At 32.9% G+C, this 24611-nt stretch overlaps 2 protein-coding genes across 2 annotated transcripts; one reads left to right on the top strand and one right to left on the bottom strand.

The window, feature by feature from the left end:
* Positions 1–11364: 11364 nt before the first annotated feature.
* On the bottom strand, positions 11365–12890 carry LOC137825625 (RING-H2 finger protein ATL11). The gene has a single exon (XM_068631342.2). The coding sequence runs from the start codon at positions 12751–12753 to the stop codon at positions 11608–11610; it is 1146 nt and encodes a 381-aa protein (XP_068487443.1). The 5' UTR covers positions 12754–12890; the 3' UTR covers positions 11365–11607.
* A 4164-nt stretch (positions 12891–17054) lies between these two features.
* On the top strand, positions 17055–17387 carry LOC137825298 (uncharacterized). Its single transcript, XM_068630973.1, has one exon. The coding sequence runs from the start codon at positions 17055–17057 to the stop codon at positions 17385–17387; it is 333 nt and encodes a 110-aa protein (XP_068487074.1).
* Positions 17388–24611: the final 7224 nt, after the last annotated feature.

Raw genomic sequence — 24611 nt, 5'->3', positions numbered from 1 at the left:
CCAAAAATATCATAACCTCTGCTTTGAACTCTGATGAATTTTTCAGGATCTCACATTGTGCATCTGCTAAGGAAATGTGGGATACTCTAAAGGTCACCCATGAAGGAACAAATGATGTGAAGAGAGCAAGGAAACATATTGTAATACAAGAGTATGAAATGTTCATAATGCTCAAAGGAGAATCAATTGTTGAAGTAGAAAAGTGATTCACTCACATTATCAATCATCTAATGAGTCTTGGAAAAATATTTGACAAAGAGGAGTTGAACATCAAGATTCTCAAGTGTCTTGATAGATCTTGGCAACCTAAAGTCACGGCTATCTCAAAATCAAAGGACTTGACATCTTTGACTACAACCTCCTTGTTTGGAAAGCTTAGAGAACATGAGTTGGAGATGAATAGACTCAATGTTCAAGAAAGTGAAGACAAGCATGTAAGGAACATTACTTTGAAAGCTTCCAAGCACAAGAATAAGCAAGACTTAAGTGATGAATGTGAGGAAGAAAATCTTAGTTTGCTATCCAAAAAGTTCAGCAAATTCTTGAAGAGAAACCGCAACAAGGAATCCAACAAAGAAAGGTATGGAAACAAGAAAACTAGTGATTTCAATTCTAACAATTACACTTTCTTTGGTTGTGGAGAACAAGGGCATATAAAATTTGAAGGCAAGGAAAAGAAGTCAAGCAATAAGGAAAAGAAAGGAAAATCAAGAAGAGCCTATATTGCTTGGGATGAAAATGAAGTCTCTTCATCAAGCTCCTCATCAAGTGAAGATGAAAAAGCCAATTTGTGTTTGATGGCTGAAGGAGATGATGATTCAAGCAACTCAAGCAGTGTAAGTTCTTGTGCCTCCTTAAATGCTGAAAACTATAGTCAATTGCTTCAAGCTTTTAAAGAAACTCATGAAGAAGCTAACTGATTGGCTCTCTTAAACAACCGATTGAAAGGATTGAATAACTGGCTTGAAAATAGAGTCAAGACTCTTGAAGAAGAATTGGAAAAGTCAAAAACTAATTTTGAAAATATTGAAATGCATTGCAAAAATTCTTCTTACTTGTGTGACTCTAAAGTTTGTGAAAATTGTAAAATTCTTGAGAATAAGGTCCACTATCTTGTAAGAACTGTGGATAAACTTTCAAAGGGTAAATCCAACTTTGAAACTGTCTTGGCATCCCAAAAATGTGTTTTAGGAAAATATGGTTTGGGATTTAATCCTCAAAACAAGAAAAATGGGATTTCAAAGCCTTTTTCGATTGAAAGGTGTCAGAAAAACAATCGATTGAAAGATCGAAACAACCGGTTGTTACATGTTTTTATTGCATGAAGAGAGGCCACTTAGTTAGATTCTGTAAAATTAGGAAATATTTGTTCCTAAAGGTATTATGAGATGGATTCCCAAAGGCTCTGAAGTTTCAAGTGATGAAGATGAATCAAAAGGATCCACATTTGTAAGGGGACTAAATTTTGTTGCTTGAATTTATTGTGTTGCAGGGATACTAAAAGAAGCATGGGGTCTTGAGTTATCAGATCAAGCTTTTGGAAGGAAATGATTTTTTCTGGAATAGAATTAAGGTTCTATGCCAGCTCAAGGCGTCTTGAAAGTCAAAAGAAGCATTCTTGATCATGAATAATGACTCATTGAAGGGAGTCCATGACAAAAGGATAAGACTTTCTTTCTCTTTGTTTTTCAATTATAAATTCATGCTAAAATCTTCATCTATCTGTATATGTACAATTACATTTTGATTCTTCTCTATTTTTTTGTTTTAAAGACAAACATTGGTGCTGCTTCAGAAAAACAACTTATTGTTTTCTCAAAACAACTAATTGTTTTCTCGAAACAACTGATTGTTTCTTCTCTGGCAGCACTGCATAAAATTTATTTAATTTCTTTATGCATTTTATCTTTTACATATTTTTTAAAAAAAGGATTATGAGTCAATAAAACAGTCATGAGGTCTGATTTGGTTCAGGAGAAAGTTGTTTCTTGTCATAAAAGGAATATATTCCATATCTTGGAAATTCAAGTGCCTTTATGACTAGTCAAATCCACATGTGCTGACCATGTGATTTTCTAATAAGGTGTGACGTGGTTATGTGCAAGATTGGACCAGATTCCTCTCCTGAAACCCACTGCAATCAAAGGATCAAAGAGGATTTATGTTTTGCTATAAAATCCTTTGCATCCGTTTTTCTACACAAAAACAACCCATCGGCATATCTCTTGTTGCATCTCATATCTTCCTCTGCTTTTCTGATTTCTCTCATTCTGGTTTCATGGATTCCACTCCTCCATCATAAAAAAGGATTAAAACCAGAGTTGTAAGATCAGGAGGACGTCTTGAAGGCTGTTTTTCAGGAGACAATGAATTGATTGAGAAATATCACTTTGAAACAAGTAGAAAAGTGATAAACAATTCAAAAGTTGTCTCTTTTAGCTGGTTGAAGAGTCAAAAGTTGGATGATGTGAGAAGACTAATAAAAGAACAACTGCTGAAGAGGTTCTTAGAGATGAAAGGGAACATCTATCTGAATCTTATTCGGGTTTTCTACACCAATTTAAAGTTTGAAAGTGACAATCTTGTCTCTCATGTCAAGGGTGTGGATATGGAGATCACTCATGAGGTGTGGGTTGATGTGACTGGCCTAAAGTATGCTGGTTTGAGAATCAACAAAGGGAACATTGATGTGGTGGAAGATTTCAACAAAATTCAATATTACAAAAGCTGTTTGACGAATCCTCATACACAAGTAAGAACTTGTTTTGTTGAAGGGTTGAAATTGAATGAAAGATTGTTGGCTTTCATTGTCACTTGGATTCTAACACCAAGAGGGAGCAACCATTTTGTTCTCATTGAGGAAGATCTTGTCTACATATACTGCATAATGAGCAAAGTCAAGATCAATTGGATCCATATCATCAAGGAATACATGCAAAAATCTATGAGGTTAAGTGACTATCATTATCCTTGTGCTATCTTGATTTCTAAATTCTTAAACTATTTTGAAGTGAATCTTGAGGATGAAACATCTGAGTTCCACTTGAGGGTAAAATCAACACATGAAGTGAACAATGGTTCACTAAGCAAGATGGGTTTTACCAAGATTAATGGAAGATGGGTAAGTAAGGATTGTAAACATGGTGGTTCCTCAAGTCGAATTCATGTTGAACATGGTGAAGAAGATCAAGAAGTTGCTGAAGGTGCTGATATGAATGTTCAAGATGAAGAACAACCTGCTACTGATTTAGGTGCTGGAACAAGTGATGGACATCAAGGAAATAAGACTCCTTCAATGTCTTCCTTTGAGAGTTACATGGTTAATAGGCTGGACAACATTGCTGAAAACCAAAGAAATCTTCATGATCTTTGTGTTACAAATTTTCAGAACTTTGACAACAGATTTCAAAGCATGGATACACGTTTTCAGACCCTTGATGAACAGATTGAAGTTGTTCAGAACCATCTTTTTGAGTTGCAGTATGATAAAGAAGATTGAAGCCAAAACAATCGGTTGATATCACGAAACAACCGATTATGAATCTTGAAAGCCAAGTTTTGTTATTCTTTCTATGCTTGTATTGCTTTATTTTGGACTATTCTATTTTCATCTCTTCCTAAAGTGTATTTGTGAAGACAAATAAGGGGAGAATACGGTTCATGTGTTGTCCTACAAACTGTTATAACCTGCTATAATTTTGTTTTATAATTCTGATGTAATCTGGTTTGTATGGAGTTTTTGTTTGGTGTGTTTTAGCTTGGTTTTTTGGCTGTTTTTTCATCTGTTATGATTATGTAGAAAACTGGTTTATGTACCATCTTAACCTGCTATGAGAGATGTTTTGCATTGCATAGCTTTTTTGTTTTGCAAGTGTTGTTTCAGATTCAATCAAGATCAACACAAGCAACTAGGGATTTGTCTTCATCAAATAGGGGGAGATTGTTGATCAAGAGTGATCATGTGCTTTGAAGAATCCAAATCCAAGGTGTTTGATGCAAGGCTGATGTTGCTGCTGTGTTTGGGTGGGATCTGGGTAGAATAGAATGTGATCCACTCCTTTGTTGAATCTAAAACTGATGTGATTTAAAACCTTTTTTTTAAATCAAGTGTTCTTCCAACTAAATGAAAAACAACCTGTTGTTTTGTCGAATCAACCGGTTGTTTTGCTCTTAGGAGTTTTGAAAAAGGTTGAAAACTGTTTTGGTTCGGTTGACATAAAAATCAAGCCAAAACAATCGGTTGTTTCGTGGTTTCAACCGATTGTTTCTTTGAAAATCCTAACAGAATTTAGTTTTGAATGGTGAATCTATTTTAAATGTTTTCTAACTGAATACGCTCCTTCATTAATTGTTTTGACCAATCTTTGGAAAATATGGTTTGTTTATGTTTTCAAATATGTAAGAAACATTTTTGAGAAATTATGTTTGACAGATTTGATTCTAAGATTTCAAGATTCACATCAAGCTTTGGATTTTCAAGAGAGAGTGGAATATGATTGCAATTGTATTCAATTCAGATTGTACTGTGATCAGGTGTAATCCTTTCTAAACCTACTGTATTTCTGGTGTTGTGTTGTCAATGAGTGTTGTGTGCTCTTGAGGTGTTCAAGATCAATACTCTTGGTGTGGTTTGCCAAAGGTAGTGTGTTTCTCTAAGGGTTCAAGGTCACTACTTTGGTGGTTTGTGTTTGTAATCTGGTTTGATTGCTTAGTGGATTACTCAGTGGTATTCTGGGGACTGGATGTAGCTCTTGGCTTAAGAGTGAACCAGTATAAATTGTTTGTGTTTTTCTCTCTTACCCTGAACTCATTTAAATTTTGTTTTAAGCTTAACTGATATAAACAACCGATTGTTTTGAAGAAACATTCGATTGTTTTTCTGTGTATTGTTGTATAAATGCTTGAGTTCTTGGCTAAACTTGATTCCTGTTCTGCATTTATACAAAGAATTTCATTAAACCTGAAAAAGTTTTCAGAAACCCCTCTTAAACAATTCACCCCCTCTTAAATAGATGACCACAAAATTGGTTTTCTTCTTCTTGACCTTTTTCTCACTTTTACAAGACTTTTTGATGGAGAAGAAAGTATCTCACGTACTTGGTTGAAGGAGAACTAATTTCTTTTTCTTAAAAGCAATCATTAACACATTCCATCAATGGGCCTAAAAAATATAACATATGTGATAGGTTGGGGACTGGGAGAACTATTGTCTTCGGATGTCACTCGGTCGGTCGTACTTCACTTCCTCCTTCGGTTCTTCTCGTAGGATGACTCCTCAGGCGGGTGGGGTACCTGCAGATGGCACTCCAATGCTCAAGTCAGTGGGGTATCGTATTCGGCTGGCTAGAATACTGTAGATAATGACGTACCTTCTTCCTTGGAATGCATGATATTTATATTACCTTGATGGGCCCTCGCTGTTGGGCCGGATTAGGGGGTTGTTTAGCGATTAGGGTTGGATTAGGCCGTTCCTTAACCGTGGGTTAGCCTTTGCTAATTGGGTCAACGGTTTGACTTGAGCACCTTATGTCGGTCGGCCACATATGACACGTGGTCGATCTCATACCTTAAAGTATGGTCTTGACGCATGGGTTGACCGGGTCAATAGACCGGTCGGCCATCCCGGTACATGATATAATTAGATTGTAGGTATGTTCTTCTTCTTTAAAATGTGCATTTTATTATCTGAAAAACCAATGCCTTTTAGAAACACAACCTCATTATAACTTTGTAAAAGACCTTGAGATTCATGCTTCTAATATGTTGGAGATATGAAGATGAAATGAAAAACAATTATGATTTGTTATGATTAAGTAAAAATAGAGAGCAACACTTACCTGTGAGCATATGAGAATAAATTCCTTGGTGAATTGTCATTTTATTGCTTTAGTTTGATCCTGAAAGTTGATTATATCTATATTTTGCTATATTTGAATTTGGAAGCAACATAACTTTCTAATTTAATTTCTTGTTTAGTGAATAAAGTTGTTTTGATATTAAATTCAAATATGATTTAGTTATATTCATTTACTTTGCTTGAGGTCAAGCAAGATCATAAGTTGGGGGGAGTTGATAAGTGTCATATTTTACTAATATTTCATATTAAAATACATGCACTTATGGATATTAATTGATAAAATAACTATAATATAACCAATAATTTATGAATTTAAACCTTTTTACATATATTTTTGTGATTATAATTTGAATAAGAACGATTTATTCCTAAATCTATGTTAATTTTATGATTCTAGGGAAGAATGAAGATGAAAGGACAAAAAGAGAATGTACAAAGATAAAAAAGGAAAGTTGAAATGCTTCAGCACTCGTCCAAGCCAAAAGCTTCCAGAGGATCTCGTCCAATCTCGTCCAGGCGAGAACACTCCAGACACATTGGTCCTGTTTTGGTCCAACTCGCCCAGATGAGCCCAATCACACACAAGCGAGAAATCACTTAGCCCAAGTTATACTAGGTTAATTATGAGGTGTGAAGCACTAGACATTAATGGGGAGAATAAAAGGTGTTAGAAAACCCTAGAGGAGGCAACTGTCAAGGAAAAACATCCTGAATCTTTTTTTCTTGCTTTCCATGCTTATAATGGCCAATATGAATGGCTAATTTTACCCTTTGGGATTGGGAGTTATCTGTTCAAACTCCTATGCATTGAGGTGATATTTAAATATAATATTTTTTTTTCTTGATTGATGATTGGTATTGTCATTTTATTTGTAATGTTTGTTTACCATTATCAAGATCCTTATATTTGACTGAAAAGTGTCTCTAAGTTTCTGACCCAAATGACAATGCTTAAATATTTGAATGCTATGAATATATTTGAAATGTTAATTGCTATCAACATCTAATAGTAATGCTAGTTTTTATAAATATGCGAGGAATCAATATTTAGGAGACTCTCAATAATTTTATATGGCGAAGAATCGATATAAATGACTTTTATATGGGCATCAAAGCTTCTTTGTATAACAAATAACACTTTTATTCATAGAGATCTCCATCAAGACGTTTACATACAACTCCCTTTAGGTTTTCAGTACAAAAATGGAAATCAACTTTGCAAACTTCAACATTGCTTATATGGATTAAAACAAGTTATGAGACAGTGGTACGCAAAACTATCTCAATTTCTAATTTCTCATAGGTATCCTTATTTCTCCTCAAATCATTCCCTATTTTTGAAGCACTCTAGCCATTCTACATCTGGTCTTTTGGTTTATGTTGACGACATTATCCACACTGAAAATGATTATGGGGAAATCCCTCGAATAAATTCTTCTTGATCATAACTTTCTCATTAAAAACCTTGGAGATCTTACTTCCTTGGTATTTAGGTGGCACAAAACAACAAAGGAATACACATCTCTCAGCAATACACCTTAGATATCCTCAAACTAAATTGCTTGCATTGAGTTCCTGCTCCTACACCTATGGCTCATTCTTCTCGTCTTTATGTGGACAATTATGATAAAATCAACTATCAATACTCTTTCCAATACAAAAGAATTATAAGACATCTCATTTATCTGACTATTACATTTCCCATCATCACTTATGCAATTCATCAACTAAGCAAATTCGTTTCCTCACCCACTAATGACCATCAACAAGATGTCTTTTAGATCCTAAGGTATTTGAAAGGAGTTCCCTATCATGGTATGTTTCTTATAAATCACAACACCATTCAATTAAAAGCTTTTAGTGATTCGGATTAGGCCAATTATCCACAAACACAAATATCTATTACATGATACTCAACCTTAATCTTGGAGATTCCATCATATCTTGAAAGTCAAAGAAACAACCCACTAAATCCAAAAGTTCATTAGAGGTAGAATATTGTGAGCTTGCTACTACTATGTGTGAAATACAATTAATCACTTGCCCTTTTAAAGATTTTCGTGTGTCTTATTCCAAATCACCAACCCTTGTATATTGTGATAACCAATCAACAACAAAAAAATTGTCTCAAATCAAGTCATTCATGAATGAATGAAGCACATCAAAATCGACTATGACATTGTTCACAAGAAAATTAACGTTTGTTTGATCAAGCTTCTTTCTCTTGCTTCAATGCTCATATCTTTACCAAACATTCCTCTAACTTCGTTCAAGGGCTTATTTTCGAACTTGGAATTTTCCAGGAGATTATTTTTTGGTTTTCTTATCCATTTTTCGCTTATCACTAGTTAGTTGTTTTAGTTTTTCCTTTTGGTTTTCTGTTTAGTTTTCTTTTAGTTAGAATTAGAGGCCAAAATAAGAGGGGAGGGGGGTGAATTATTTTTGAAATATTTTCGCAAAAATTTAAGTTAGAGTGAAAAGGTATGAAGACTCAATCAATGTGGAAATTTTGTTCAACCAATAAAAAATTGTTTTAAGTTTGATTCTAAAAAATCAACCAGTTGCTTTCACGAAACAATTGGTTGTTTATGCCAGCAGAATTGAAAAACAATGTTGAAATAGTTTATGAGTGTAGGGATAGAGAGAATCACACAAGATGTTTATACTGCTTTGCTCTTAACAAAGAGTTACATCCAGTCCTCAGCTAACCACTGAGAATTCACTATGCAATCAACCCTAAGTCTTGAACCTTTCAAGAACACACACCACTTTATGGTAAACAACACCAGAAACACCTTCTGAAACTTCCTTACACAAGAACACACAGAAATACAATGTTCAAGGAAGAAGGGAATAGAATACACATGAGTAAATCAAAGCTTAAAGTTCAGAAGTACAAAATCCAATCCTATTTCACACACTTGAGATGATCTAAAGCTTTTGAAATCTTAAAAACTGTTTTTGATTAATCTCTCTTTCTTCGTTAATGCATAAGAGCGTAAACCAACCTTTATATACCCCAATCAAATGGTCAAAGCAGTTAATTCAAAAACCAAAAGCTGTTGGAATCATTTAAATTAGATTAAAATCACTTAACAATTTTTTTTTAAGTTTTTCACATAAACAGCCAGTTGATTTATCGAAACAACCAGTTGATTTATCGAAACAACCAGTTGATTTATCGAAACAACCTGTTGATTCTGTTTGACAGCAAAGCCAAAACAAAGCCAAGCTTTTCCAAATCATTGTAAAAACCACTAAGTGTCAAACAACCAGTTGATTCGACATTTCAACAGGTTGAAATTTAATTCACACACTTTTAGAAAACCCATCTTTTCAAAAAGGTAAAGATTCAATTGAACTTGAATCATCTTAAGGAGTTAATTGACAAGTTAAAAACTACAAGACACCACACACACCCAGTAGGTCTTCAAGCTTTCCACTTGGATTTGAAGACATCAAAGCATCTTGTTCAACTGTGTTTCCTTATATATAAACCCTTCTCCATCCTCTCAATGATACAAAGATATATATAATCTTTCTGTTTTCTTGTTTCATGTTCTCTCCCTGTCTCTTTATTCTCAGTTTTCTTGTTGCTATGGAGGAAATCACTATAAGTAAGGGTGGACAAAAAATCCAAATTATCAAATCCAATCCATAATTATCCAAATCAATATTACTTTAAGTCCATTTAAATAGATTTATTTTAAAATCTAAATCCATATTTTTGGATTTTAAATCCAATCCATTCAACTAGATTTGGATTGGATAATTTTTTTTTATTTTAAAAATCCAAAATCAAGATTATTTAACATTCATTTTAAATAATTTTAGTATATTATGATTAGTAATTCTAGAAATATAATAGCTATTTTATGATTTTTTATAGAAACAAAATCCTTATTTATATATATATATATCATAAATTAAATTATTTTGCAATAATTAAAATAATAATATCAAAATAATATATATAAATAAATTATATATAGGATGTTAAAAGAAGTAATTGAATAAAATATATATAAATATATACAGTTATTTTATTCGTATTAAATAAAAAGTATATTACTGGTTAAATTACCTAACTTAAAAAATTCAATTACCTTAACTTGAACGTTTTTTGTTATCTAAATTATATTCCATTTTTAGCATGAATCTAATTAAAATTATGATAAAAAAAAACTAATAAAAATAGTTAAAAATGTTATAATTTTAAAATCGATAAATATGTTTTTGTAGGAATTAGACAGAGTAATATTTACATGTACTAAAAATATATTTAAATAAATATTAAATACACTTATCATTGATAAATAAGTATATTAGATGAATAGAAGATATTAAATTATCTCTTTTAGCATCTTACAATACTTCTTTATTTCATTGTGTGAAAGATATAAGCGATAACTAATATTTTAGTAAATATAACTTTATTGAATTTTATAAGCAATATTTTCGTCTTTATAATTTTAAATATTTTCTTTATTTTTATTATGTTCAAAATACTAACATGATTGATATTGATTATGTTATATTTGATAACATCATTTTTTTTATTGTTTGTATAAACATGTTATTTTTAATTTTAGTCATTATTTTATAACATTTTCTATTTTTGTTTGTTAAATACGTCATTTTTTTTCTTAAATCTCCTAAAAATGTCCACACAAATGTTATGATTTACTTTCAATTGATGTTAATGCAACAAATTTTATAAGGGCAAAAGTTTGTTCAAAATTTGTTAAACTAACAATGAGATTATGATTTTGAAATCAATTCTAGATGATAATTTAATCTAATTAATAAAGTGAATTTAATTTAATTTAAATTGAATTAAAAAATTTAAATTAATTTGATTTAATTAAAATGGATATGTAATTTACATTCAATTTAAATTGGATTTAGTGTGATCTAAACTGATCTTACAAACTGCAATCAATGATTCTTAAAATAATTTTAATCTGTGAACAAACTAACTTTAATAGTATTAAGATGTTTTACAAATTACAGGTTATAAAAAAAAGGGTTTTTGACTATGATGGGTTATTTTTTATTTTTTTTTATTAAAATGGGGTTCGTTTAAAAAAATTTACAAATTTAGGCAAGTCGTGCCAATTCGGCATGACTTCATATGCACAAATCGTCTCAATTAGACACGACTTCTACCATGTCATACTGAAGTCGTACCAAATTGGCACGACTTCTGCCATATCATGCTGAAGTCGTGCCAACTTGACATGATTTCTGTCACGTCATATTTTTTTTTAATTTTATTATTTATATATTGGGTAGTAAGTTATGTAATGTTAAAAATTAATTTGATACATAATTTTCTAAGACTGATAGTTTTAAGGAACAAAAAATTGGATAATCGTGTCAAATTGAAACGATTTGTGCATATAAATTCGTGCCGAATTGGCACGACTTACCTAAATTTATATTTTTTTTTTTTTAAATAACCTCATTTTAATAAAATGAAAAAAAAAAAAAAAAGTCCATCATACTTAAAAACCCTATAAAAAACATCCTCCAAACAAGTCTTCCATTACCCAAGTAATCAAACAGATAGTTATTTCCTTGAGGTCTTGTCTACTCATCAACAGAGAAGAACATTCATCTTCTTCTCCAACATTAAAACCCCTTTTAGTACAAAATCATGTTGGATAGGATTGGTATGATCCCAGAACTGGTACAAACCCCATATTCGAATGTAAAAATAGCTACCCAAGACGCAAGAATTCAGATGATCATTCATTAGGATTATAATCCAACACCACACCTGAACATTGAACCAATGATTTTCTGGAGGATCTATTCGAATCGTTTTTAACGAGGCTCGGTGGTGTCAAAGAGAAACCCCATTGTTCCTCACCATTGAACCTCTCATACTGCACACACCCTCTCCCACGTCCACTCCCCACGCTTCTCGTTCTATACCCCCACGTGCCACTGCTCATTCTCGTAAAGCATGCACAACTATTCGCACGCTTAAGCCTGAAGTTCGCCATCTGGCTTTGTACCTCCTCCGGTAACCTTAGCGTAAACCTCTCATAGTTCTCCCCTGGCTGCGCCAATTGCCCCATTGAGTTCGATCGCGGAAACAAGAGAGTGGATAAGAACCCCGTGGACCTCGACCTTGATGGACGGCTCTGATGCAATGTGTGAATCCTCCGAAGCATATCCACCTTCGGCGAGTCCACGTCATCATGGCCTCTTTTTCCTTCCTCACTGATAACACTCTCTTGTTCATGTTCACCACTTTGATCTTCATCTTCATCTTCATCGGGTACCTGAATGGACAACATTGGTAGCATGTTCGTGTTCATGTTCATATCTTCAGGTTGTGGAACGAGGTTGGCGCGACACACTGGACAAGTGGAGTGAGACGTTAACCACAGGTCGATGCAATTAGGGTGGTACACGTGGCAACATTTGGGGATCACGCGAAGGGTTTCGTGGTCTTGGAACTCGCTCAAGCACACGGCGCATGCTAGCGTCTCTTTTCCGATTTTGAAACCCTTCACGTCGGAGTAGAGGAATGTGGGGAAGGTTTCTATGGTGGATTGGCTGAGACCGTTGGGTTCGCTTTGCGACGACGGATTACCGGTTGCGCCTGTGGATGCGGCGAGGTCGAGAATGCCACGTGTCTGTGCTTGTCGGTCGGAGCATTTGCGAGAGTAGAGAGAGATGAAGGCTGAGATGAGGAACATTACGGCGATGATGACCATGATGGCGATCACGGAATTGTTGTCGTCGGGTTCTATCGTCGGAGTTACCGATTGACCGGTTACTGGCGGTGACATGTGAATGAGAAGGTGCAAAAGAGCGAGCCATGCATGACCTTGGTCGAAAATGAGGAGTCTAATGAGAGTGCTCTCTTTTTGCATGCTCATTTTTTATTTATTTATGTATCATACGGTTGCATGCATATAATGATAACTCGTTAATTCCTTGATGTTAAAAGATGAACACTGGTAGTAACACCAAAGCACTGGTAATTTGTTTTTGTCTTGATGCATTGATCTCTTTGAGTAATCATTAAGAGAGGAAGAAAGAAAGCAGAAAAGACACGTATGAATATTATAATCGTGTTTCTGTGTTTAATTGGTGGTTTTCGTAGAAAATGTGGGCCTTTTGCCCAACGAATTATAGAAAGCGTGTAAATTTGGAACATGCATATTTTTTTTTAATGTTAATTTCTCACGAGTTTGGGAAGGCAATGGAGATTTGGCTCCTCTATGTTGTGCATGGCCAAAGGATAACATTTGTTAATTTTTATGCATGGTAAAATATTAGTGGTGTGTGGTTAACGGAAAGGGCAAGCATAGAAACATGCCAAAATCATATTGTATAATATGTTTTAAATAAGTTATAATTGGGGAAGGAATTTAGGACATGGGTTGGGCTAGTTTCATGTAATAAATAGGGATCACATAACATATTAATATTTTAATTATATTTTTTTAACTTGAAATACCAATATATATTATTATATTATTAAAATAATTGTGAAGTGGTATAACTTTTTTGGTGAGTGTGAAGTATAGTTTTCCCATAAATATGTACACGGATATGCATAAAGAAAGTTGAGTTATATTAATGATTTCTCATAATATTAAGAGGAAAATATATTTAAGTTGATAAATTAAATATTATCATATTATCAATTTCACATATAATATAAAAATATTTCATTAATTTAAATAAACTTTGTCATGTAAGTATGTTGGTGTCTTTGGTTGGATAACCCTATCACGCTTTATCAGACCTATATTTTTATTTGAATAGACCTCTCTTCGGTTGAAGCACTATTTTTTGTTTTTGAAATTATATGTTTATTCTCATCAGCATGCCTGTAGGCGAAGCAGGATGTGATTATGGTGTCAATATCTTAGGCATCTCAATTGTTAAGATTTTTATCTTTTGGTTGAAAGGTTTGATAGTTAGTGAAGATTTATTCTCTATTAAGGGAACCTCTGCTATTTTAGGAGTCTTTTTATTTTATTTTTTTTTCAAGGGTTGGGTGACTCTATTAAAGTGTTTTGAGATCACTTAATTTTTATTTTTTTTCTAAATACTCCTAGTACTTTCATTTATATAATCTTTTATAGTTCATCAAAAAAAAAATGTACGCATGTTGGTTCCTCCATGAAAACGAGTATTATTAAGTTTTTTTGAACAACTCAATATCTAATTTAGTTGTTTTTATTGAAATTCATGTACTTGAAGTAACAAAAGAAAAAAAAAGATAATAAAAAGAAAAGAAAACAAATGTAAGAAATTAAGTTATAATTATTATTAATGTGTATTTTATGACTCAGTTATATGTTTTTCATAGTTTAGCTTATTCAATTTATGAATGAAGTTTAATGGATAACATTTAATTCATAAGATTATTATAATCAAATAAATATTTATATCATTAAAAAATAAAAGCAATAAATGATAAAAACAATATTCCAATGTTTCTTCAACAAAGATAATAATTATCTATGTAACATATACTATGAAGTAGAAATAAAAAAAATTATTTGAAAATGAAAATAATATAACTATTTCCATACTAAAAACTAATAAAACTATATTTTATCAAAAAATAAGGAAAAAATAGTACTTAATATTATTATATAATTCTAAACTAAAGAATAATATCTTCAATATTTTTATTTGAATATATATATATATTCAAAAAGAAAAGAAAATACATGAACTAGTGTAAGGAACTAAAAAGTTGTTTAAGAGTATAAAATTTATAAAAAAAAAATTAACTAATCAAACTTTATTTTAAAAAACTATCATCTTTAAAACCTTCTTCCCTTTACTCTAAATTTCTGAAAAAATCATTTATTCTTTTGAAGATCAAAGTCCACTCTAGGAATCTTGCTGAATAATAGAGGAAGTTTATCTTATCGGAATCTATTTTAGGGTATAAGCTCTTTTTCCTTTTTCTTGAATCAGTTTTGAGAAGTTTTGCATGTTTGGGGAACTTGGATGTATGTGGTGTTTCTAGAGAAAAACTGAATCTTTGTTAGTCTAGGAGCATAAATGTATCTTCAAATAATTGATCAAAATTTTTTGTGTACAAATTTAGTCTTTCATAGAGTTTCGTGGAGTTTGGAGCTTAAAGTTTTTTTAAGAAAGTTAAAAACAAGGGAAACTAGTTAAGTTTTTATTATTATTATTATTGTACCTTAGGATAAACTATATGAATGTAAAGAAGTATGTCCACATTGTTTTTATTTTTTGCAAGAATTTTGTGTTGATTCATTTAAGCTTAAAATGAATTTTTGTGTGGACTTGAATGACTTTAAATTGTTGTGCATTTATCTTTCTTTTTGTGTTAAGATAAATATGGGATAAATTTGATTCAATTTGGGATTGTTTTGAAGTATAATATTCCATGTTTGTTAGAAAAGGAAATTAAAACTTAGCCTAAATCAAATATGACCTATAATGAAGTCTACGAAATTTTTTCTTTTTTTTTCAGCAAAGAAAAAAATGAATAAAAAGGGAATACTTTTGGGGTATCCCAACCTGTATATAAGTACCAAGAAGCCCTCACCACCTATATGTTGAAGATGGATGAAGCTTCTTCTCCACTAGTCTTAGTATGTATGTTTGATGTAGAAAAATGTATAGTTTGCTTTGAAGTTTGTAATGTTGTTCTAGTAGTTAGAGTAAGTTAGAGTGTGTTTAAGGTGGCCTTTTGCCGAGTGACCTACATCATATCCTTAATCAAGGTGGTAAGATCAAGCACAAAAAGTTTTCAAAACTCTTTTTATCAATTACCTTAAGTTTTTCTCAAAATCAGGTTACTGCACAAAAATAAATATGTTGATTATGTAAAATAATAGATTTATTTATGAACTGGTGAAATGTTTTCAAAATTCTGTTAGAGCACGAAACAGTCTTATGTAGACCGTTATTTCTATTAAGATGAATTGGAAGTGTTTTCAGAAAAACAATTTGATTATTTTAACTTCAATATGTTCTTTTTATAACAACTTTCAACTGTTTTTGCAAAAACGGTTATGAATTGGTTTCTATATAAAGAGAGGCACATCTTACTTAAAAGACAACAGGGTGATCACATTTTTGAACATAAATCAAAGAGTTTTCATTGAGAGATAAAAGCTTTAAATGTTTTCTTGAAAGGTTCTCTTAAAGATTTAAAAGTGTGTTTGTTCATTTTGAGCCTTGGTCAAGGTTGAGGTGTTGTCACTATTGTGCTGCAGAAGAGTGTCTGTTGTTTTAGGTTTCTTGCATCTTCTTTTTAGGTGCTTTCTTTCCTTATTCATTCTTGTGTAAAGGTAGTTGTATAAACACTTCTTGATAGAGTTTCTTGGAGTGTTCTTGCTACTAAAATAGAGTTTTTCAGCATTGTGTATGTCTTTTTTTTAAGGGTTCAACAACCACAAGGTCTTGTAATTGGTTTTGTATTGTTAGTGGATTCCACCTTGGTGTGAGGTGAAACTGGATGTAGCCCTTAATGAGTGAACCAATATAAACTGTGTGTTCATCTTTCTTCTCAATCTCTGCACTCGTTTTCTGCATAATCCGATAATCTGCCAACAAATATATCTGTTGAATCAAAATTAAATCTGTTCTTTCTGGACTTGTTCATACTTTTCTTCAAAGATCCTGAATAAGTTCTTGATTGTTTGCAAATATATGAATATGTGTGTTGGCTGTTTAAAGAGAGTAATAAATCTTTAAACTAAATCTTTTCAAGATTCATATTTCCTTAAAGATCACTTGTTAAAGATTCAAAGTTTAATTTCTGGGTGGAAATATTGTTGCAGTAAAACAGCTTACACTGTTTTGGAAAAACTATATTTTAATCTCAAGCTAATCAGATTAAGGTTATGGATTTGAAAAAGTAATCAGAAAATAAATTTGTTCTTTTTTAAAATCAATTTGTTCTTTTTCTCATAATGACTGGAAAACAGTTTTTGTTTGTGAAATTTTTTAAAAGCTCAATTCGCCCCCCCCCCCTCCTTGACCTTAGACACTAATAGACCCAACAATTGGTATCAAGAGCTAGGACTTGTATTTTACTCGAGTTTTGTGCATTATGTCTAAGTTTAAAATCTCTTTTGTTGAGGGTGCGTCTATCAATAAACCTCCTAAGTTTGGTGGATTGAATTATGCATTCTGGAAAATTAAAATGAAAATTTTCATGGAATCTATTGACATGGGAATTTGGGATGCAATGGTCAATGGAACTTTTGTGCCTATGCAGGTTGTCAAAGGAGAAACAGTAATGAAGCCATGGTCTCAATGGAATGAAACTGAAAAGAAGAAGGCTCAATATGATTCTCTAGCAAAGAATATCGTCACATCTACCTTGAATATGGATGAATTCTTCAGGGTGTCTCAGTACAACTCAGCTAAGGAGATGTGGGAAATATTAGAGGTAACTCGTGAGGGCACAGATGATGTTAAACGGGCTAGAAAGCATACCCTCATCCAAGAGTATGAATTCTTCAGGATGCAACTAGAAGAAGAGACTATGGCAGATGTGTAGAAAAGGTTTACACATATTATAAATCACCTCACTGGACTAGGTAAGGTTTTTAACAAGGAAGAGATCAACATAAAGGTGTTGAAATGTCTTGACAGAAGCTGACAGCCTAAGGTCACAACAATATCTGAAACCAAAGATTTATCCAAGTTGTCCACTGCTGCATTGTTTGGGAAATTGATGGAGCATGAACCAGAGCTCAAAAGACTGAAAGAACAAGAAACAATGGAGAGAAAAACCAAGGGAATTGCCTTGAAGACTAACATACAACATGAGACAAGTGAGAAGGAGGAGAATCCTAAACATGATGAGACCTTGAGTCTGCTCACCAAAAAGTTTAATAGATTCCTAAAAAGGATAAACTAAGACAGAACTCAACAAAGGAAGAGGTACTCTAAACCCAATGAATCAAATTCTTCAAATTTTACCTGCTTTGGTTGTGGTAAACCAGAGCACATAAAAGTTTATTGTCCAAACAATCAAATTAAAGAAAAATTTGCTAGCAAGAAGGGTGAAAAAGGCAGGGGAAAAAGAGCATATATTTCCTAGGAGGAAAATGAAGTCTCCTCAGCAAGTGATTCTTCAACTAGAACTGAAGAAACAAATTTGTGCTTCATGGTGAATGATGAAGGACCAATCTCTGATTCAGTGAGTGATTTTTCCACTGATTCTGAAAGTTATGATCATTTGTTAATTGCCTTTAAAGAAACACATGATGAAGCAAAGAGATTGGTTGTCATATGTAACAAACTGAATAATTAAGTCACTTGAGAAAGAATTACACAAAGCTAAAACTGATGTTGTTAATCTTTAATTGACATGTTTGCATGCATCTATAAAAACCTATGAAAATTGTAAGAAGCTAGAAAAACAGGTTGAATATCTGCTGAAATCCTTATCAAATTTCACCAAAGGAAGAGAAAATCTTGAAACACTGCTAGGATCACAGAATGTTGTTTTTAATAAAAATGGGCTAAGATATAATCCTAGAAGAAAGAACAATGTTAAAAAGCTATCCAGATTTTTGTTCCTTCTAAAACATGTTTTTCTTCTTTTAACAGTTCAAATACAATTCATTTTGTCTATTGCTTTTACTATATGAAATCTGGACATATCTCTAGAACATGTAAAGCTAGAAAGTACCTTGTTCCTAAAGGATTGGCCAAATGACTTCCTAAGGAAAAGTATTAATCCTGCTGGACCCTAGACTAAAAAGAGGTACCATATGTGTTAATCTTGTTTTGCAGAAAAACAACAGGAAAAACGAGTGGTACTTAGATAATGGATGCTCAAAGAACATGACTGGTGATTTGACTCAGTTCACAAGTCTGAAACTTAAAGCTAAAGGGCATGTCACATATGGAGATAATAACCGAGGAAGGATTCTTGGAAGAGGGAATGTTGGAACTGGAAATTCAACCACAACAGAAAATGTCCTATATGTCGAAGGACTAAAGCACAACTTGTTGAGTATTAGCCAATTATGTGGCAAGGGCTACAAGGTTAACTTTGAAGCCAACAAATGTGTAATTTTATATGAAACCTCTGGTAAGGCGTTTTTCACAGGTAAAAGGGTAAATAATATTTATCTATTAGATATCATGAACAATTGCTCTGAAAATGAATGTCTCTTATCAAAAAATTGTGAGTCTTGGCAGTGGCACAAGAGGTTAGCTCATATCCATACAAATCAATTTGAATAAATTGAAATCTAAGGATCTTGTTTTTGGTTTACCAAATATAAAATTTCAAGATAACAGATTGTGTGATGCTTGTGTAAAGGGTAAATAAACAAGAACTTCTTTTAAAACAAAAAATATGATTTCTACAAATAAGACCTTGGATATTCTGCATATGGATTTGTTTGGACCTTCAAGGACTGCTAGTTTAGCTGGAAACTTCTATGCTTTGGTAATTGTTGATGATTTCTCAAGATATACCTGGACTCTTTTTCTTGCTTCTAAAGGTGATGCATACAAAGCTTTTAAGAAACTGGCCAAGGTTCTGCAAAATGAAAGTGATAATAGCATAAAACAGATTCGCAGTGATCATGGAGGAGAGTTTCAAAAATGAAAATTTTGATAGGTTTTGTGAAAAACATGGGATAATACATAGTTATTCATCCTCTAAAACTCCCCAACAAAATGGTGTAGTTGAAAGGAAGAATAGATCACTTGAGGAGTTAGCTAGGACCATGTTAAATGAATCCAACCTACCAAAATATTTATGGGCAGATGCAGTATACACTGCTTCTTATGGGTGTACAAAAATAAGATGGATGAACATGGGGCTATCACCATAAACAAGGCAAGGCTGGTTGCTAAGGGCTACAACCAAGAAGAGGGAATGGATTTTGAAGAAACTTATGCACCAGTAGCACGACCAGAAGTTGTTAGACTTCTCTTAGCATTTTTCAGCATAAAAGGATTCAAGTTATTCCAAATGGATGTAAATAGTGCATTCTTAAATGGATATATTAATGAAGAAGTTTTTGTTTCTCAGCCTCCAGGATTTGAAGACTACAAACATCTAGAGCACGTGTTCAAGCTCAAGAAGGCACTCTATGGACTTAAGCAGGCACCTAAACAATGGTATGAAAAGATAACTGATTTCTGCTCTCTCAAGGTTATGACCGAGGCACCTCTGATAGAACCTTGTTCATAAAGAAGAAAAGATAAGACATTATACTTGTGCAATTCTATGTGGATGACATCATTTTTTGATCCACAAATGAAGAGTTGTGTGAAGCATTTGTAGAAGTAATGAAATGCGAATTCGAGATGTCCATGTTGGGGGAAATTAATTACTTTCTTGGTTTGCAAGTTAAACAACTCAAGGATGGAATCTTCATAATTCAAGCAAAGTACTGCAAGGAATTGCTTAGGAAGTTTGAGATGGACAAATGCAAAGCAATCAACACTCCAATCCCAACAAGTTGTCAACTAGATCAGGATCATGTAGGAAAATCAGTGGATCAATCAAAATACAGGGGGTTAATTGATTCTTTATTATACTTAACTGCTATTAGACCCGATATTATCTTTGTTGTATGTATATGTGCCAGATATCAATCAGATCCAAAGGAATCACACTACAATGCAGCCAAAAGAATCCTGAAATACTTGCAAGGAACCAAAGATATTGGACTATGGTATCCAAACATGTTTCCTTGAATTTAACTGGTTTTTCATATCCAGACTTTGCAGGATGCAAGATTGACAGGAAAAGCACAAGTGGAACTTACCACATGCTTGGATCAAGTCTAATTTCTTGGCATTGTAAGAAACAAGCGTGTGTTGCTCTTTCTACAGCAGAGGTTGAATACATAGCAGCTAGAAGTTGTTGTGCTCAAACTCTATGGCTAAGGCAACAACTAAGTGAATTTGGAATTCTCTTAAACAAAATACCTATTCATTATGATAACATTAGTGCCATAAATTTGTCTAAGAATCTTGTTATGCATTCTAGGACTAAACATATTGAAATTAGACATCATTTTCTAAGAGAACATATAGCTAATGGAACATGTGATATCAAATTCATTGGTACTGAATTTCAATTGGCTAACTTGTTTACTAAACCCCTTGCTAAAGATAGGTTTTACTTTCTACTAAATGAATTGGGAATTATTAGCATAAATTGTTCACTACAGTAAATATTTAAATTTGTTGTTTCATGCTTTAACGTGTTGATTTTCCTATTTCAGAATCACAATTATGACTAGGAAAAGAGAAATAATTATTTCTCTCTCTTTGACCATTGATTGCTTTTATGGTTATTGACCAGAAGGTTTATGACATTGATATGTGGAAATCCTAACTGATTTGATACATTGATTATGCAACAGATTTGACTTGATATTTGAAACATGTTTTCAATATATTCTTGCATAACCCAAAATTGCACTCCTCTGTACTAAAGAAAATCAAATCTGTACTACACCTGTTTTCATGATTCTGTTTTTCAAACCAATAAATTCTGAAATCTAATATGTTCTTCTATAAAAAGTTGGGTTTAAAACAATTCTTTCTCACATTTTCCTTCTTTGCTACAAGTTGTTCAGGTTTACATTCTCTACTCTGTTAGCTTTATCTTCTATCATATAAATTTTGCACTAACATTCTTTCTAACTAGTAACATATCTTGTTAAATAGGTGCAGAAAAAACATATTAAAAAATGGCATATTCTTCACACAGAAGGAAGAAATCCTGATAGCAACCTAACAACAGCCAAGGTATTCTAGAAAATTGGTTTTCTCGGGATTCTTAAGCAATGGCAAAGTTCGTACATGAGACAAGCAGGAAGCAAATCAACATACGCAAAGTGCTGGAATTTTCATGGCTGAAGAGTGAAAATTTGACAGAAACTAGAGCCTTCCTCAAGCATCAAGGTTGAAACACTTCTTGGAAATGACTGGAAATGTCTATCCAGACCTAGTGAAGGTGTTTTATAGTAACCTTACTCAAGATGGCAAGAATCTTGTTTCCTATGTGAAAAGAGTGAAGCTGAAAATCACCAAAGAGGTCTGGAGCAACATTGTTGGAATTAAGTACTCAAGACTGAAAGTGAGTAAAGGAAATACTACTAGGATTCAAGAGTTCAGCAAGATGCAATTTTATCGAAGCTGTGTGAGAAATCCTACTGAACAAGAGGTCAGATTTCATTCAAGTAATTTGATTATGATTCCAAGACTTTTAGCTCACATCATTGCATGGCAACTCACTCCTAGAGGTAGCAATCATGTTGTTCTTCATGAAGAAGATTTGATATTGCTTTACTGCATAATGTATCAAATCAAGGTAAATTAGGTGAGTACTATGGTGGAACATATGGTCAAATCAAAAAGGCTCCCTGATTATCGCTTTTCATATGCAATATTTGTATCCAAACTAATTGACTATTTTGAAGTGGATACTACAAATGAAAGAAATGACACTATCAAAGCAGCAAGTGAGATAGATAATTCTACTCTCATCAAGATGGGTTTTCAAAAGGAAGAAAACACATGGGTATTTCACAGAATTGCTACTCCAAGGATGGAAAATAGAGCTTCCAATCTGAGCAATGCAGAAGAAGATGATGCTGGTGTGCAGGCTGTAGAGGCATCATGCTATGAGATGCGTCACTCATAATCACATAGGGTAGAATCACTACCTCAACCATCTATGCATTATAGGGAGGAATCACCAGTCCATTCATTTATGAATGAGGATGTTGCTGCCAAAAATTTTAATGCTCTGGTTGCATATCAAGCACCTGAGTATAGAGGTGAACCTCTATCAATGTTTGAAAGACAAGCTCTTCAAGACTTGATACACTCACAGATGATCAAAAGACATACTTTGAAATGACTCAAGCTAGGTTTCAACACCTAGAATATCAAATTGAAGGTGTCCAGGAGCAACTAGCAGAACTTTACTACAAGCACAAGTGATCCTTCTTCAAATCTTTCACTTATATGTCCTGTTGAACAATCTGCTTTTCAATTTTCTACACTGGTTGTGTTTTGTTTTCTGGATTGTAATAGCATTTTATGGTGTTTTTATTTTTGAACTGTCATGTATGGATATTGTGTGATGAATCCAAAGGGGGAGAAGAATAGCTCATGCAGATTGCTTCTGCAAGTGTATGCAGGTTTTAGTTGCAGGAAGGTACAAATCTTTAAATTTGTTATGACTTACTACTTGAATTTTTCTCTGTAGATTCTAGATTTGTAGTGCATGTAACATTCTTTTGTTTACAACCTTCCTCCAAAGAAATGCTTAGCAATGGGGATTTGTCTCCATCAAACAGGGGGAGATTGTTGAAGATGAATGAAGTTTCTTCTCCACTAGTCTTAGTACGTATGTTTCATGTAGAAAAATGTATAGTTTGCTTTGAAGTTTGTAATGTTGTTATAGAAGTTAGAGTGTCTTTAAGGTGGCCTTTTGCTGAGTGGCCTACTTCATATCCTTAACCAAGGTGGTAAGATCAAGCACAAAAATTTTCAAAACTCTTTTATCCACTACCTTAAGTTTTTTTCAAAATCAGGATACTGCACAAAAATAAATCTATTGATTATGTAAAACAATAGATTTATTTCTGAACTGGTGAAATGTTTTCCAAAATTCTGTTAGGGCACCAAACAGATTGTTGTAGACCGTTATTTCTGTTAAGATGAGCTTGAAGTGTTTTTAGAAAAACAATATGTTTATTTTAACTTCAACATGTTCTTTTTATCAGAACTTTCAACTGTTTTTGCAAAAATTGTTATGAATTGGTTTCTATATAAAGAAAGGCACATCTTACGTAAAAGACTGCTGAGTGATCACGTTTTTCAACATAGATCAAAGAGTTTTCATTGAGAGATAAAAACTTTAAATGTTTTCTTGAAAGGTTCTCTTAAAGATTTAAAAGTGTGTTTGTTCATTTTGAGCCTTGGTCAAGGATGAGGTATTGTCATTGTTGTGTTGCAAAAGAGTGTCTGTTGTTTTAGGTTTCTTGCATCTTCTTTTCAGGTGCTTTCTTTCCTTATTCATTCTTGTGTAAAGGTGGTTGTATAGACACTTCTTGATAAGTTTTCTTGGAGTGTTCTTGCTGCTGAAATAGGGTTTTCGGAATTGTTTATGTCTTGTTCTTGAAGAGTTCAAGAACCACAAGGTCTTGTAATTGGTATTGTATTGTTAGTGGATTCCACCTTGGTGTGAGATGAAACTAGATGTAGCTCTTGATGAGTGAACCAGTATAAACTGTGTGTTTATCTTTCTTCTCAATCCATGCACTCGTTTTCTGCGTAATCTGATAATATGCCAACAAATAAATCTGTTGAATCAAAATAAAATTTGTTCTTTCTGGGCTTGTTCATACTGTTCTTCAAAAATCCTGAATAAGTTCTTGGTTGTGTGCAAATATTTGAATCTGTGTGCAAAAATTCTGAATAAGTACAGGATTTGAAAAAGTAATCAGAAAATAAATATGTTCTTTTTAAAATCAATCTGTTCTTTTTCTCAGAATTACTGGAAAATAGTTTTTGTTTGTGAAAATTTTTAAAAGCTCAATTCAAACCCCTCTTAAACTTAGACACTAATAGACCCAACACAATAGGCTTAGGCTTCTTATACATTCCTTCCTCACTTTCTCCAAATAAATATAACACCATACAAACCAATACAACACCAAAACTCCAAACGTGACAGTGATGCCATGACAGACTAATGACAACCTTACAAACCTAGCACCCATCCAAA

This window comes from Phaseolus vulgaris, chromosome 8 (genome assembly GCF_051622355.1).
Source record: "Phaseolus vulgaris cultivar YP4 chromosome 8, ASM5162235v1, whole genome shotgun sequence".
Classification (NCBI taxonomy): Eukaryota; Viridiplantae; Streptophyta; class Magnoliopsida; order Fabales; family Fabaceae; genus Phaseolus; species Phaseolus vulgaris.
The sequence above is the reverse complement of the archived record's forward strand: the minus strand, read 5'-3'. Positions and strand labels throughout refer to the sequence as shown.